The following is a 17,196-nucleotide window of genomic DNA, read 5'->3' on the forward strand; positions in this document are numbered from 1 at the left end:
TGCAACTCTGTGGATGGCTATAATAACATAGTGCAAGTCAACTACTAGATGCACAATTGTCACAATCATTTTCCCAATAGAAGGATTGGCCACTTGATTACCCAATGAAGCAAACAACAAGTTGGTTGGCCATCCAGCATGGTTAAGTTGACTACAATTGATTTGACCCAACCTTTTTCTTGTTACAATGGCTAAGCAAGTCAACAGATGTTTGATCTTTCAATCTTTTGACAATGTTGTTGTAACAAAGGGAGAAAAACCCAAGAATTTGAGATTCTCATGGTTTTCCTCTAATTCTATGATTAAATTAAGAGATCGAGTCATTATTTATAACTACCTTGCTCTATTGGAGTTGTGGGGAATGAGACTATTGTAATTGCATTTTGATTATTGTTAACATAAAGCTCATTGGTTCCTATTCCATTTATGTTCTTTGTATGTGATGTGATGATAATGTAGGTGTTCTATTGCATACTTAACTAGTGCCTCGTCTGAGAAGGCAGGGCCCTATCCTTAGTCAGGTATCATCTGTATTTTAGTTAGGGTAATTTGAATTTTTGTTCATAGTTCAGTTGGTTTGATTATTTACTTTGTTTCCTAAATTATTCATAATGTTGTAATTCATTTTTTGGATTAAGAAATTTACTATGTTTCTTAATGTTGCATGTTGATTGAATTAATCAATGATTTTGTGTTGTTTTCCAGATTTTGCAGTATCAGTTTTGTTTCATCTTATTGGATTGAGTTTCTTGTGTTTCCCACATCTTAATATATAATCAATTAATGTGCATTCTTGTTATAGAGTTTAAGGTTAGGTAGATAGTTTTATCAAGTCACCAATTTACTTTCTTGACAATGTGTTTGTTTTCCACCAAGAGTGATTTACTTTATTACCAAGTGTGTTTGTTACTATTATCTTTGTTGTGTATGTGTTGACAAAAATGAATAAAATATAAATTTATTGATAGAATGAATAATGATGTTGTTGCAATGAGGGCCCATTATAAATACTAGGTGGGGGGTCTAAAATAGTCTTTTTAATAACTTAGTTCTTTATTATTATATATTATTATGTTTGTTACATTGACATCCTCTTAAGGAATGCTTTGTCCTCAAAGAATAATGAGTAGGACTCCATCTAGTTTCACATGTTGCTTATCTATTTTCATGTGACTTTGTCCCCCCAACACCCCCTTTTTTTTTTACTTTTATCTTTTTATTTATTATTCATCTCTCTCTCTCCTTTGGTATCTTTTTTTTGCTTTCAATATATGTAAACTTTAATTAAAAACCAACTTGTAAATATCTTCTTAGCTACTTTAGAATTTAATTTCGCATGGACAATGTCGTACAACAAGGAAATAGGGTTGATGACAATGCAACTTCAACTTCTTGTATCTAGCCAAAGAAATCAAGTACGCCTTCAACTTCAACTTCTTGTATCTACGTAAAGAACCCATGTACTTCTTCAACTCCAACTTCTTGTTTCTAATCGAAGAAGCCATGTACACCTTCAAATTTGATTTCTTGTATCTAGACGAAGAACTTGCATACACCTTTGCTAATATTTTTGATGAAATTAACAGAGACGACTTAATAGCCAATGTATGGTTAAAAAAATATAGACTTGGCTTGGGGTTTTGTATAGGGAAGTAGTGTAGGACTATAACAAAATCTGCATCATCTTCATGTCTATCTTCATACTCATACATATTTATTTCTATAGTTCTCTGAAGGGTCTCACCTCCAAGAAAGTCTCCAATTTTAGATTTCGTTTTGATCTCATTTTGGGTACGAGGTTTGACGAAGTTTATATCTTCATTTGTGTTATGTGTTTGGCTCTGGATTCCAGGTAATAGTTTTTAGGTAAGCAAGTGCCTTTGGAGTCCAAACATGTTTTAGATCTAGAGCTCTTCTTGTAAAATGTGCAAATCTATTTGAGCTTGCTTTTTAGTTGGGCTCTTCTCAATTTCTTCTCATATTCATCCTTACCATCCAATTGTTTCTAATTATGTCTCTTATTTGCTAATCTGAGGAGAATGTTCTCTCCATTATTGTGGTTGGTTTCCATAAACTCATTTGTACAAGATGTTGATGCATCAGGCTCAAGGATATCCATATGCTTGGATATTTTACCAATTATGTTATCATGGCAAAGTTCATATTGATTTTTTTTCATCAAGAAACTTGATACCTAATGTAATTTTATTTTCTAAACCACTAAGAGCAACAAAATATGAATTTGGTTCAGTGGGAAATGTGTTATTAAAGATAGAATTAGAAACTTCCTCGAATGGGGGTAGATGTGCATCATATTCATAATAGTTTTCAAAGTTACTTAATAAGGACAATCCCATGCTAGACACGTTCATTTGCTTCCCAATCGAATAATTATTATTAGCCAAATATAAGTTTTCAGAAATTTGTTGGAAACAATCTTCCTCATTGTTGCTTGTATCCATTTAAAAAAACCAAATAGGAACATCCTTACTAGTTGTTGGACCTTGCTTTTCATTTTTAGTTTTGGTTTCTAAGCACTTTCAAAAATTTCTTCCTCACTACTGCTCATATCCATTTTAACAAACTTTGAAGGTTTCTTCTTTATAGGTTCTACATTTCAAATCTTTTGCACATCCTTTTCTTGGTTAGAACATTCTTCATTGCTAGTTTCTTTCATGTCCATGTCAACTTCTATTGTAAGTGTTGAATCTGGTGTTTCAAAATCCTCTAGCAATTTTGTAAGTAATCATTTTATTTCCTATAACAATTCTAATTGAGATTTATGAAAATCCCTTAATCCCTTGAAATATGTGTCCATTATTTCAAGACCTAAAGTGTAACAATATCCTAACATGGCTCTAATACCAATGTATGAATTATATCTATTGTATATCTGTAGACATAAATGTAAAAAAAATCTAATTGATAGAATAAATAATGATGATGGCATAATGAGGGCCCGTTATAATACTAGGTGGGGAGCCTGACATTGTCCTTTTAATAAGGTACACCTTTTTATTATTATATATTATTATATTTATTATGATGTTTACTTTCTAGCAAGATAGATTTACCTTTCTGCAAGAGGGTTGTAGTTAATATTTCAATTCTTGCAAGTGTGAACCTTTCAATTCCTGCAGGTTTGGTTTGATTTGCTTTGTTACTTGTAAAAGAGTATTAACATCCAAATTTATAATTCCTAATTAATATTTCAATCTCATTAGAATTTAATAGATTGTATTAGTGTATAAGGTGCACAATAGTTTTCAAGTTCCATACGAATATCAGTTTGACAATTAAATATAAAATTTATCATTTATCTGCTAAGTAATTAGGAGGTAATTCAAGAACATGTCACTATTGGTGCCATTTTCAGGTCATTGTCAATAATATAATAATTTTTTTAATGCTTGATTTGATTTAGTTAGCATATTTATTGTGGAAGCTTGGTGTGATGCATTTTTAATTAAATTTATTTTAAGATGGTTCATTTTAGAAAGTATGTTTTTTTTTTAATTCCTATGTGCAGAATTAGAGATCAACAAGGTAGATTTGTTTCAAAAATCCTTGCAAAACACAATGTAGGACAACCACAAGAGGAAAAGGGGCACACATAGCCCAATTACTTGACACTTATAGCTAGCTTTTTCCCAATAAGAGGTATGAACCTTCCATTTGGGGGCCTGAAACCATGTAAGACTCATCTCTTACTTCAAGAAAGCTCATGTTCCTTGAAGGCCGCATACAAGGGTAATTTCATTCTTGTGAATTCATATTTATCGATTCTCTCAAAGCAATTTCAGAGGAAAAGGAAAATTTTCACAAGAAGATGGCACACGAAATCTTTTTTAATAGAAATCCACCTTTGTATTCCTCATTCAAGAGTCAGATGAGGAGATTAAGATGAAGAACATTCCACATTCAGCCTTTCCTAACCTTCATGGTTTATGCAAAGAAAATATTGACACCTTCCTCTTTGAGTTTGATGTACTTTTCAGAAGGTATGACTATGTATTATATGCCCAAAAATTGAAACATTTTCCTACCATGCTCAAGAATGTTGCATTTCATTGGTGCATGGGTCTTGGTATTATTAACATCCTAACTTGGGAACAAATGAGGAATTCTTTTGGAAAAGTATCAAGATTACTGCAAGGATAAGGAATGAAGGGAGGAAGTCTTCAAAATGACTTAGAACAAATATGAAAGCCTAGAAGATTATGCAATACAATTCAACTACAATATACAATGGGCAAGGCAAGGAGACTTGGCTCTAGACACACTATGTGTCTTGGTGTTAGAGGAATTTGTGATGATTATATTGAACTCTTAAATTTGATGGGTGGAGGAGATGTATCCCGACAATTTTATGATGACATTATTGAATTATGTCGAATATATTCCCAAGAAACATCAAAGACTGGAAGAGGACCAAGAGACATATTGTAAAAAAGTTAGCAAGATTGTTGGCAATGGAGTCGCCATAACCAAGATTTGGAACATGTTATAAGAATTCAATATCGATATACTTAGCTCATTGAGTTCTCAATTGGACACATTACAAATGAACAAGAAGAATGAAGGAGCATAGTTATCTTTGACAATCTTTTGTCCAAAGTGTAGGAGAAATCACCCATTGAAAGAGTGTCTGCTGGATCACATTAAGGATTGTGATTTTGCAATGAGGACCATGCTACAAGAAAGTTCCCATCTCTACTTGGGTTGAAAGTTGTATACCAAGAGTTTAATGAACTAGATAAATTATGTTTTATCTCCTAGCAACGTCCATGGAAGCCCAAACCTCAAGCTATAATTCTAGATCAATGACAATATTATAATTTATGTTGGTCTAACCCTTGAATTATGTCAAAGATATTCCAAAGAAACATCAAATACTAGGAGAGGACCGAGAGACATATTGGAGAAATTCGGAAATATGGATGGCAATGGAGCCTCCATAGCCAAGATTGGCAACATGTTAGAAGACTTAAAGATTGATATACTTAGCCCATTGAGTTTTCAATTGGACACATTACAAATGAACAAGAAGAAGGAAGGAGCAGAGTTAGCTTTGGAAATATTTTGTCCAAAGTGTAGGAGAAAACACCCATTGAAAGAGTGCCTATTGGCTCACATTAAGGATTGTAATTTTTCAATGAGGACCATGCCATAAGAGATTTCCCATCTCTACTTGGGATGAAAGTTGTAGACCAAGAGGCCAATGAACTAGAGAAACTATGTTTTCTCCCCCAAAAACGTCCATGGAAACTCAAACTTCAAGGTATGATTCTAGATCAATCAAAATATTATAATTTATGTTGGTCTAACCCTTCAATGAAATACTCTTCTTCACCGTGGGGTCTACCTACTCAACTTTGGATGGATCCCCCACCAAACCAAATTTAGCAGCAAGGGTGGAGGAATCCATCCTTTAGAGTTCATTAATAGGCCTTACTACAACCACCTATACTACTTATTCCTTCTCCACCAATGCCACTATCCACATCGTCAGCTCCTTGGCCTAAAATCCCTGCACAACCAATTTCTAACCTCAAGCTCAACCAACACAAGGTTTTAGGCTTGGTACTCAACCCACTTACTCTATTTCCTCCCTGGATTTTCATGATATTCACCTTAGGTCAGGGAAGAATCTTAATAAAGAAAATCCTCTAATACAAATAGAGGATCTTATTAAGAAGTTCCAAATGAAGAACCATAACTAGTTCAATTTCTTGAAATCTTAAGAACTAATCAAACTCTCCTCGAATGAAAAGTTCCTCCTTACCCTAAGAGTTTAAACCTAAAAAAACATATCTCCTAGCTTGAATTCGACTTCTTAGGAGAACTTAAGAATGTGCATGTTCACATATTATTGTTTCAAGCTATTAAAGATGTTTTTTATCTATTCCAAAGTGGTTTAGAAACTACGCTTGAGGAGACCTAGTAGAAAAAGGAAAGACCCTCAAATAGTACATATTATGGGAAATTAGATATTATGTTGGGAGGTGTCCTTATTGCTAGATATTTAGAGCCCGATAGCCCAATTCTCAATTTGTAGATTTATCACATAGTTATTCCAAAAACATTGATTGAACTCAAAGCTACTATCAATGTGATTACCTGAGGAACAATGGAAGCCCTGGGACTTTTGGGCCTTAGGAAAACCTCCATAGTTTTACAACTAGCTGATTGATCCACCTTCAAACTTGAAGGGATTTTAGAGTACATAGTAATTGTTTTGGATTATTGGAAGTACCTTGTTGATTTCATGGTGTTATAACCGAAATATTCCTTGGGGGGATATCATTTAATCTTAATAAGACCATGGTTGGCCAATATAGATATTAGTGGCAGGTTTGGAAATATGACGATTTCTCATGGGACGATGTTGTAGCAGCTATAACCCCCCTGTAAAATTTTTCCCTTGCATTGATTTTGGAGCCTCCCTCTCACCATAATAATTGTCATTTCAACTTGTGTCAAGTTTTCTTCTTGTTTTACTAGGGGTTGTAATGATTCATTCTTTCATATTAGGATTATGATGTTTTGAATGTGGTTTCCATGATGAAAGTTAGGCCTTGTCAACAATAGCTTCCCAAATTTTGAAGATAAGAAAAGCACTTATTGCAAACACAAGTTGAATCTTTGCTTGATTAGCACTAATTTCATGCCTTGCCTTGAGAAATTGCGCAATCCTCCATCACAGTGAACTACACAATCCTATGTGGCAGTAAATTGCACAATCCATTGAGAGATTGAACTAGCAACCCCTTGTCTCACTTAACCATAGTCCCTTAAGCTAGTGAACTGTGTAGTTCTCGGAGCTAGCTAATTGTGCATTCCTAGAAAATAGGAAGTGTGCATTCCCATGTAGTAGCGTGGCACATGTTTCTAATTTTATCTTCAGACAAGTATAAGTTAACTAAAAGTGGCTCCTTTATTTTAGGCATGCGAACCAAAAACCCTAACCCTAATCTTGTGAGTGCTAATCTATATAATAAAGGCTCATAGAGCTCATTCTCACACTTGTCATTGGATCTCTAGCCATTCTCATGAGCACAAGGAGATTTGGATTCCATTTGTGCTGCTTTTCTGGGTAAGTTTCTCAACTATTTCTTTTTGTCGCTTTTATTTTCGCTTTTGTCACATTTACTTTTATAAGTGTTGTTTTGCCTCATTTTTCTTATAAAAACTTGCATTTCTACTATTATTAACTTCTACAAGTGTTATTTCAGTCTTTTAAGCTTCTTTTCAAGTGTTGCATCACATTCCTTGTATTTTCGCCTACCAATAATTATTATTGTTGGGTGTATTTATGCATGCATTTCCTTTTCTTTTCACTATATTGTTTTCTCAATGTAAGTGATGGGAATGAATGACTCTCAAGTCGATTCACATCCTTCCCCTCTTCATTCAACAGATCTCCAGGCCTTTCTTCCCTCAATAATTACACATCGTGCAATCATTGGGATTCCCAACTATGCATTCTGCAATCACAAACAGTAGTGAGGCCTCCTTGCCCTCTACAAATGTGAATTGCACAGTCCAGGACCCTCTCCCAGTAGAAACTACGCATAGTGCAAATCCAGTTCACAATCAAGCTCCCTTGCAAATAAAAACTTCACAATCTTCATTTAGAAGCTACGTAGTGCACATTTCCAATGCTCAGTATGCCCCCCTTGTGCTCAGGACTATGAAATCCCTTTTCTCAGTAATTGTCTTCTTCTTGTAAGTTGATTGTGTAGTTGATCCCTTAGAGAGCTAACTTGATATCACCATGAGTGCATATTCTTCACCAGGTACTAAAGGTCAAAGGCACATGCATCTTTCATCATCAAACAAAAACATGCCTCCAAAGAAGGGATCATCCAAGCAATTCACAAAAAGTAGTATTGAAGAGGCTACTGACAATACCTTGAAAGGAGTTCCTATCTTGTCAAAAACCTAATGCTTTAGCAACAAGGATTCTACTATCACATGGCTTACTATCAAAGATGTATTCAACTCAAATGAGTTCGCAAAAGATTTGGAGGATAATGAAGTCTATGATAATATAAAGCGATTAGGGTTCCACAAATTCACCTGCAGGTATCCTTTGCTACCATGTTCCGGTGTCATTAAGTGGATACTACAGGGCCTATATACCAAGAACATGGTGATGAACAATGTAAGTGGGAAACATATTGCCTCTTATAAGACACATGACATTCACTTACATTACAACTTTCTTAAGCTTGAGAAACACTTGGATTCTTGATCTATGCAGCTTTTAGTTATCCGAATACCAAAGAAGTAATAAAATCATGGTGGCGGGAACTAGCTAAATTTCTCTAGGAGCCTGATAGTACTTGCAAGACCAAGTCTCTTAGAACATTTTACCGTACTTGATGGCTATGTGTTTCTAGATATATGGACAAAGGAATATTGAAACCTTCATTGAAGGGTGGATCTACATGCTATATTCACCCATCACATAAGGGAAGATAGTCAATTGGTCACATCTATTATCCCAACAGTTGTAGATCAATTTGAATAAGGTGAAAAACCCACCTCAAGGAAAGTAGCCACAATTTTACATGTTTTCCTATTTACTAGATGGAATATGTGCTTGCCATGAATTCTCAATTCCAGATTGGAGGTGGACCCCAAGAGAGATCCCTGTCCATGTGTATTAAAAATTATTGTTAGAGAAAAGTTACTGGGGATTGTATGAAAAACTTTTTTAAAACTTCTTCAAGGTTTTGTATCAGACATCTTTGAGGAAGAAGCTCCTTGCATGTCCCATGAGGCAATGAAGGCAGTGGCAGAAATATCAGATTGGTTTGCCTCACCTGATGGCACATACCTTAGAGTATTTGGTTCTCAGAAACCTCCACATATGCTGAGGTTTGTGACGGATAAAGTGGTCATGTAGGAGGTTGCTTATCATCTCAACACAAGTATGTCTCAGTTGCTGCAAAAGAAGAAGAAGCCACCTTGGAATTCCTTCCCTCTATAAGTGGGATCCTGTGAGCTCAATAGTTTAAAGGCTGAAAAAGAAAAAGTTGAAGAACTTACCTACCTTAAGCTTGGTGAGATAGATTTCATATGTATGATCCCAATGTAGAAATTAGGATGTATATTTGAAACTACTCATGAAGTTTTAATCAAAATCACAAGACATAGATCTACGCTACTGCTTTGTGGACATTATTTCACAATTTAGAACAAAATTTTTAGACATGCAAAAAGAAATAACACACATGCAATAAGTATTTTTTATCTGGGGAAATAAAGCTACTAAAAATTCCAATGCCTCTTGCATTAATCAAATGAATAGAGATGTATTACAATTTCTTTTCTCAACTAAGCTCACCCTGCAAGTGCACAACCTATCTCTCTGCTCACTGAAGGTCTATGACCCAAAATTAGTCAAATTTTGCCTCAGCTTGAGCTCCTATTTCCTTGCATCATTCCTTGAGGAATTAGCCCCTATTATTTAGGAACTCACCTCAATAGAATTGTGCAATTCCTTTAGGATGATCATCTAACTACATGCAATACATGTACACTCAAGACTAGTCTACAACTGATGTTGAACTATCTTGGAATCTCCTCCTCAACTAGGTAACTCAAATTATCTACATTCACTAGCTATTTTGGGCTTATGGACTAGTTAACTGGATGATCACTGGTTTGAATGAAGTCTCACTGCTTAATTGACCTTCCACTAGTTCCTCCAAAAGCTAGAACTAGTTTAACTGAAAACAACTTGAGATAACTGACCTTAGTTGCTACAAATTAGAAATCAAACATGCAGAATTGAACTCTAACTTCTCAAAATTGAAATTACTGAGTAAACTTAGTGAAACAAGCCATGTCACACAAGTTAAAATCATCCAAGTTGTCTGCTAATGTGGAAATCCGAATTTTCTCAATTCAATCAAGGCAAAATCAAATTGAGAATTTCTTACTACAATTTTCAACACTCCCTCTCAGTAAGAAAGGGATTATCAGCCACCCCTATCTTACACCTGTGGAACTCGAACTTACCTCTTGACAAGGAATTTGTCAAAATATCAACATCTTGTTCCTTTGTTGGAATGTACTGCAACAACATTATCTGCCTCTACACATATTCCCATAAATGGTGATACCAGATATCTATATGCTTGGATCGATTGTGAAAAGAAAGATTTTTAGAGAGCTTGATGCAACTCTGATTATCACAGTAGATCACAGTTGGATCCATTATCTGACCAAATAATATAACAAGTATATTTCTCATCCAAATCGCCTCACATGCTGCTTGAATGGTAGCCATGTATTCCGCTTCTACTCCGCTGAGATCCATAGACCTTTGCTTCTTGTTGTACCAAGAAATAGTTGTGGACCCAATACTGAAAATTCCACCTGATGTACTCTTTCGTTTTTATGGAATCCCTACCCAATCTTCATTTATGAAGCCACATAACTTTACTCCCTCTATCCATTTGTACCATAGTCTAAATTGGATAGTGCCTCTGAGGTACCATAGAACATGCTTATCTTCCCTCCAAAATAATTTGGTTGGAAAAACCATAGCTTGGCTTAGTTGGTTGATTGTGTAACACATCTTTGGTAGTGTGTTCACAAGATACATTAGTGAACCCACCAACTGTTGGTAAACAATAACATCCACTTCCTCACCTGAAGTGGCATCCTCTTTCCTCCAGTTGGTCGCTAGAGGTGTCTCCATGGGTTTGCATCTGTCCATGAAAAACCTCTGAAGTATCTCATTGGCATACTTTCCTTGAGAGATAAACAGTTCCCCATCACCTTTCCATACTTCCAATTCAAGGAAGTAGTGCATGAGACCCATGTCCTTCATTTCAGAATATCTTGCAAGGTCCTCCTTACAAGATCTGATCAGCTACTCATGACTAGCTAAAATAAAGGCATCAACATATAAGACAATAATAACAAATTTACCTTCTACCAAGATATGATAGAGGTTTTCATCCGCTTCACTTTTTGTGAAGCCCAAACCAGTGACATAACTATCGATCCTGGTTAGTATTAATCCCTTGGGTTTATTATACATTTGGGTTTATAATATCAATCCCTTGGGTTTATTATTCCCTTAGGTTTATAATATCAATCATGGTAAACCATTGTCAATCATAGCCAAACATGATCAACCATGGGTTTATTATTAACTTGGGTTTATAATATTAGTCCCATGGGTTTAATATTATTCCCATTGGTTCATAATACCTTGGGGTTTTAGTATTAATCCCTTCGTTTTATTATTGTTTTTAGGTTTATAATATCAATACCTTGGGTTTATTATTCCCTTAGGTTTATAATATCAATCATGGTAAACCATTGTCAATCATAGGCAAACATTGTCAACCATGGTTTTATTATTAACTTGGGTTTATAATATCAATCATGGTCATCTTTATTAATCTCTTGTATTTGTAATATCAATCCCTTGCACTTCTTGATCCCTTAGGTTTTTAATATTTATCGATTGGGTTCACTAATTCCTTGGGTTTATAATATTAGTCCCTTATGTTTAATATTATTCCCTTTGGTTCATAATCCCTTGGGTTTTTAGTATTAATCCCTTGGGTAATGATAAACAAAAGGGACTAATATTATAAACCCAATGTATACAAACCCTAAGATAAATATTAAAAATACTAAAATAAACATGGTTGAATTAATAAAACCTCATAATAATAATTATTATTATTATTATTGTCGACAGAGGTTTGGTCTCGTGGCCAGCGGCCGATCTGCTAAGTCTTCCATGCTACTGTGCAGGTCACGAGTTCGAGTCTCGTCTTAACCGAGGGCCATTCTTGCGGGTTGGGCGGTTCCTCCTAGAGGTTATAGTGTCAACCGGTGGGATTTGACCCCATGTAATGTGAGTACGATACCACCGCCGTTGTCGATTCCTCTAGTCAACAAAAAATTATTATTATTATTATTAATAATATTATTATGAGTTTACATCATTGTAATAATATTAATATAATAATCATAAATATATAAATATATAAGAATATCATTTTTTTTCCACAAGAAAAATTCGAACCATCTATTATATATAGAAAGTTACATAGCATATGCTGAGCATTTCTGAAAGACTCGTTTTTCGCCCTTTAAAAGGGAAAAAACAGTCTCAACTATTTGAAAATACTTGAAAACAGAGTATTTGCACAACAGTCCTACCATCAAACCAAGCCAATAGACCAGTCCTGTCCTTGCACACCTCTCGGGATCCTTTAAAGGATAAAATATCCGAGGAAGAGATGTGTAGTAAAACAGAAGCTGTGAGTCTGAGAAGACAACGAGGCAACCAAAAACCTCTGAGAATCCACAGTAAACACTATACAGATTCTCGTACAAAGAAAAAACAAAAAACATTGATTTAAAACAGAGAGCCAGGACCTCCTTTTAAAGGAAAACAACCCTGGTACCCTAAAGAAGTTTCTTCAAAATTTGTAGCAATAACAAAAAGAATCAGTTCCTAATATGTACAATAACAAGAACAGTTTTCTGGAAATCAAAATCTTAAACAAAAATGGGTTGTTCGAGTGGTCGAAGCACCCCATTTTCTTCCTCCATAGCTGTCCATGACCCCATATCATGCTCAACACCCTCTTTAGATAGGCGATTAGCATCGTGGTTCCTTTCCCTGTAAATATGGCAAAGAGATATCTTTGTGAAACAACATTTAAGTCGAGAAACTTCTTTAAGTAGAGGATGCAAAATGAAATTTCTGCAATGTTGAGTCCCATTAAACCATTTGACAATGTTCATTGAATCCCCAAAAATCTGGACTGCTCTCACATTCCTAAGGATAAGCCAACATAGGAGGTAGTGTAAGGCTTTTAGTTCAACAAAGTTATTGGATCCCTGACCAAGACCAACAGATGCTTTAACAAGCTTTTCCTTTGATAAATGTATAATCAAACCAACCCCGCAACGTCCATTAATGTTAGAGGCCCCGTCAAAATAAGCCCACAGAGTTGAATATCTAATAGATTCTATGCAAACAACTCTGGTAGTAGGAGGAGCTTGCGGAATAGGGATACTATCGTAAATAGCAGCTCCTTCTGCAGCCAGTCTTCCAATCGAGAAGACAGTATCCTTAAAAATGACTTGATTCCTGGCAAGCCAAGTCCCCCAAGTTATGAGAAGCGGGATGGATCTCTCTCTGTCATTTTTTGCTTCTTGCCACCACCTCTACCAAGCTTCCAAGACTCCTTGCCCTTCCCATCTAAAAGGAATTTTGAGCAACCTTAGCATTTCGACCCATAGGCTAGTGTTAAAGGGGCATAAAAGGAACAGGTGTTGTACTGTTTCACTACTATTTTTACAAAGGGGGCACCAGCCAGGACCAATCCTTCCTCTTCTTTGTAGAAAATCCCAAGTGGGAACTTTCTATAGCATGACACACTAGAAGAACAGTCTTGTTTTTGCTAGCCCTTTTAACTTCCAAAGCGGATTAACCCACCATGCTGGATTCTCCCACCCCTTTTGAGACATCAACCATTTATACCCCATCTTTGGAGAGTAAATCCCATTCTGGGCAAAGACCCATCTGAGTTCATCCGGGGATTCAGAGAGCCTAACTGATGAGTTGAGTAGGTCCCTTCTATAATTGTCCCATTCCTCCAACCATTCTTCATCCAAGTGCAAATCTCTTCCCTGAATCCACCCTTGACTCCATATGGTGGAAACCCGGGGATCAGCCACCTGATTTAAAGTGTAGAGTCCCCTATCTTTTAAAGCCAAAACCAGACCCTGAGACAGAGAAAAACTCTCGGTACATCCTATCCAGGGGTCTCTACCCAGCCTGATCTGGGTTCCATCCCCCACACTCCATGCCAAACCCTTCTCAATAACTTTGACAGAAGCAACCACAGCCTTCCAAACCACCGAGGAGTTTTTGGAAGTCTTTTGCGGCAGTCTAATCTAATCTAGCGTTGATAGAGGATCAATATATTTTCTTTTAGTAACAGAGGACCACAGGTTCTCAAAAGAAATGAGCCTCCAGGCGAGCTTTGCAACTAGAGATTGGGAGAAGCATGCAAGATTTTTTATACCCCAGCCTCCCCACTCTTTAGGTCGAGCCACTTTATCCCAAGCAATCCAAGGGGTAACTTTCTCTGACTTGGACCCTGCCCATAGAAACCTGCTGCATAATTTGTCAATTGAGGATATGATTCCTTTGGGAACCCATGTCAGACTAGCCCAATAGACTGGAACTGCCATCAGAACAGATTTAATTAACACTAGCCTACCTACCCTGGAAAGCCACTTGAAACTCCAATGTTTCAGTTTGGATTCGATTTTAGCAAGGATCCATTTCCAGTCATTGATCCTGTAATTATCAGGCTTTAGAAAGAACCCTAGGTATTTAAAAGTATCCTCCAAAGATTTGACTTCAAAATGCAGGACCAACTCCACACTGTGCACCATCTCTCTAGACAAACCTAAGCATGTGAGTGTGGATTTTCTCTCGTTTATGCAGAGACCAGTAGCCTTCAAGAAAAGGTCCAAGATCCTCTTGAGCATCCTACAGTCCTCGAGACTTCCATTGTTGAACAGAATAATGTCATCCACGAAAAGGAGATGAGTGACCCAAAAATTAACAGCTACTTCAATACCTTTGAGAGTCCCCTATCTTTTTGCATCATGAATCATAAGACTGATGCCTTCTGCTGCCAGTAGAAACAAAAGGGGAGAGAGAGGGAAACCTTGACGCAGACCTCATTCAAGACTAAAGAAGCTAGAGACCGCTCCATTGATCAGAATAGCTATGGATGATGAAGAAACACAACTCATAACCCATCTCACAAAATCATACCTGAATCCCATATGAGTTAACAGAAGCCTAAGGTACATCTAGTTGATTCTGTCATAAGCCTTTGACAGATCAATTTTCACAATGGCTCCTTTTTTTTTTCCCAATTTTTAGACTATGAAGAGTTTCTTGAGCAACTCCTATTGCTTCATGTATTTGTCTTCCATCTAGAAGGCCAAATTTCTCAGGAGAAATTTTCAGGGAGAGGAAAGGTTTTAGCCTAGAGGCAATAACTTTGGCAGTAATTTTGTATACACAGGTGCATAAGGAGATGGGCCTGAATTCATCAAAAGAGCCCGGGTGGTCAGATTTGGGAATAAGGGCTAGAAAGGTGGTATTGAAGGGGTGATAGATTGATCCTGTACACCTGGATTCTTCCACAATAGCCACTAACTCATCTCCAATGAACTTGAAGAAATGTTGGAAAAATTCGACAGTTCAGCCATCCAGACTAGGGCTTTTGTCCTTTTGCATTACTTTGAGAATGTCTTCTACCTCCTCCTTAGAAACAGGTTCCATGATGGAGTCATTTCCTTCCTCCTCTATGAACCTAGGAAAGAAATGGGCGACTCTTATAACTTCTGCAATAGAAACTTCCTCTGGCGCTTTGAAGAGATTCTTGAAATAATTGACCCCTAATGAGGCCAACTCTTCAAAAGAGAGAGCCAGTTCACCATTGGCTTTCTTCATTTCCCAGATTGTATTAGAGTTTTTCCTTCCTTTAGCATAATTCTGAAAAAAATTGGTATTTTCGTCCCCTGCCTGCAACCAAATCGCTCTACTTTTTAAGCGCCAACTTTCCTCCCTGAGCTGGAGGATTCTCCTCCTTTCCGTCTCCAACTCTTGAAGTCTAGCCCGAGACTCTACTATTCCATATCCATTACCACCTGGGTCTTCAAGGAGGGCAATCTCAGAGTTTACAGTTTCTAGGATCTCTTCTTCCTTCAGTTTCTTATGGAGGGCCCAATGCTTGGAGGCGACCTTCATCCTTTTTAAATTATCCATAAAAACCTTGTTGCGACTCTCATCTTCATTAAGGTCATCTTTCTTCCAAGTGTTATGGAAGAGGCTAATAAAAGATGCATCCGAGAGCCATGAGGAATTAAATTTAAAGGGAGTTCCTGGTTTAGTGAAATCTCCCTTTACTTCCAGAAAGACAGGGAGATGATCCAAGAGACCACCTTCCCCAAACCAATGTCTAAAAGCCTGTAAATTTTCTGCCAACGATTCACAGAGCAGGAATTGATCAAGTTTCTTCCCAATCCATTCTTCTCCTATTCTTCGGTTCCTCCACGTCGGGTGCAATTTGAGCAGGGAAACATCCACCAGGAGAGATGAGGCCAATTTATTCAGAAAGAAATCAGATAGAGGATCTACCCTGGCTCTGACCCCCCATGATTCTGACATCCCCAAAGAAAAATTTAGATCTCCTCCGATTATAAGATTTGGGTGCGCCAAAAAAGATTTAGCAAAAAAGGGATTCCAGAACCTCTCCCGATCCAAAATAGGTCCATAGACATTTAGAATAAGAATAGGGATGCATAGCTCATTGGGGTATAATCCTACAGCCAAGATATTTTCCAATCCCTAAGAGGAGATCTCTCGAAGAACCTTCGTGTTGAAACCTAGTGCCACCCCTCCTGAACGTTCGTTAGCATCTATGGCATGGAAGCTCCAACCCGACAGAAGCTTAACGAGGCATCCTATTACTTCTTCCCCCTTCCCCAGAGTTTCTTGGAGTAGAATAATATCAGGTTTGTTGGACCTGACCAGTTCCTTCAGAGCTAGCTTTTTGGGTAGACTAGCTAGAACCCTGCAATTGTAGGATAAAATGATCATCGAAAACTCGCAGGGGGTGGACGCTCTGCTCTAAGCACCCATGATAGAGACATCTACTTCCCGTCAGCTATATCCATAACAACCTTCAACTGTGCCATCGACAGGTTAGATTTCCTTCCTTTTAGCTTCCTCGGGCTTGCTGACACTAGGTCCAGCTCCAAGCCTCCCACAACAAGCCCTTTCCCCTTTCTGTTGGCCAAGGGTCTAAGATTGTAGGGGGGTTCAGGGCTATATACAATAGGAGGGGCGGAGGGGATAGCATCCATGGGAAGAGAGGACAGCTTAGGAGAGGATGGAATGGCCATGATAACACTATCTACAGAGGCTTGACCCTTCCTCAAGTCCAGCAGGTCATTCAGGAGTTGCCTGAAAGGACCAAGCTCATCACAGCATGATTGAGATAAAACATTAGAAGTGCATAAGGAAAAGGAAGGGGATAGAAGTGTACTCACTTGAGATGCCCCTGCCTTTTCAGAGACTAATGGGGGTCCCAGGAAGGTCATTTGGAAAGAGAT

The 17,196-nt window shown here is 37.2% G+C and overlaps 1 protein-coding gene across 1 annotated transcript; it reads right to left on the reverse strand.

Moving 5' to 3' along the window:
* Positions 1–15,280: 15,280 nt before the first annotated feature.
* LOC149182897 (uncharacterized) lies at positions 15,281–16,249 on the reverse strand. Its single transcript, XM_089414713.1, has one exon. It carries the CDS (start codon positions 16,247–16,249, stop codon positions 15,281–15,283), a length of 969 nt encoding a protein of 322 aa, XP_089270839.1.
* Between the last annotated feature and the right edge of the window lie 947 nt (positions 16,250–17,196).

This window comes from Pinus tabuliformis, chromosome 3_2 (genome assembly GCF_031772625.1).
Source record: "Pinus tabuliformis cultivar Carrire ecotype Pingquan chromosome 3_2, CPIR1, whole genome shotgun sequence".
Lineage (NCBI taxonomy): Eukaryota > Viridiplantae > Streptophyta > Pinopsida > Pinales > Pinaceae > Pinus > Pinus tabuliformis.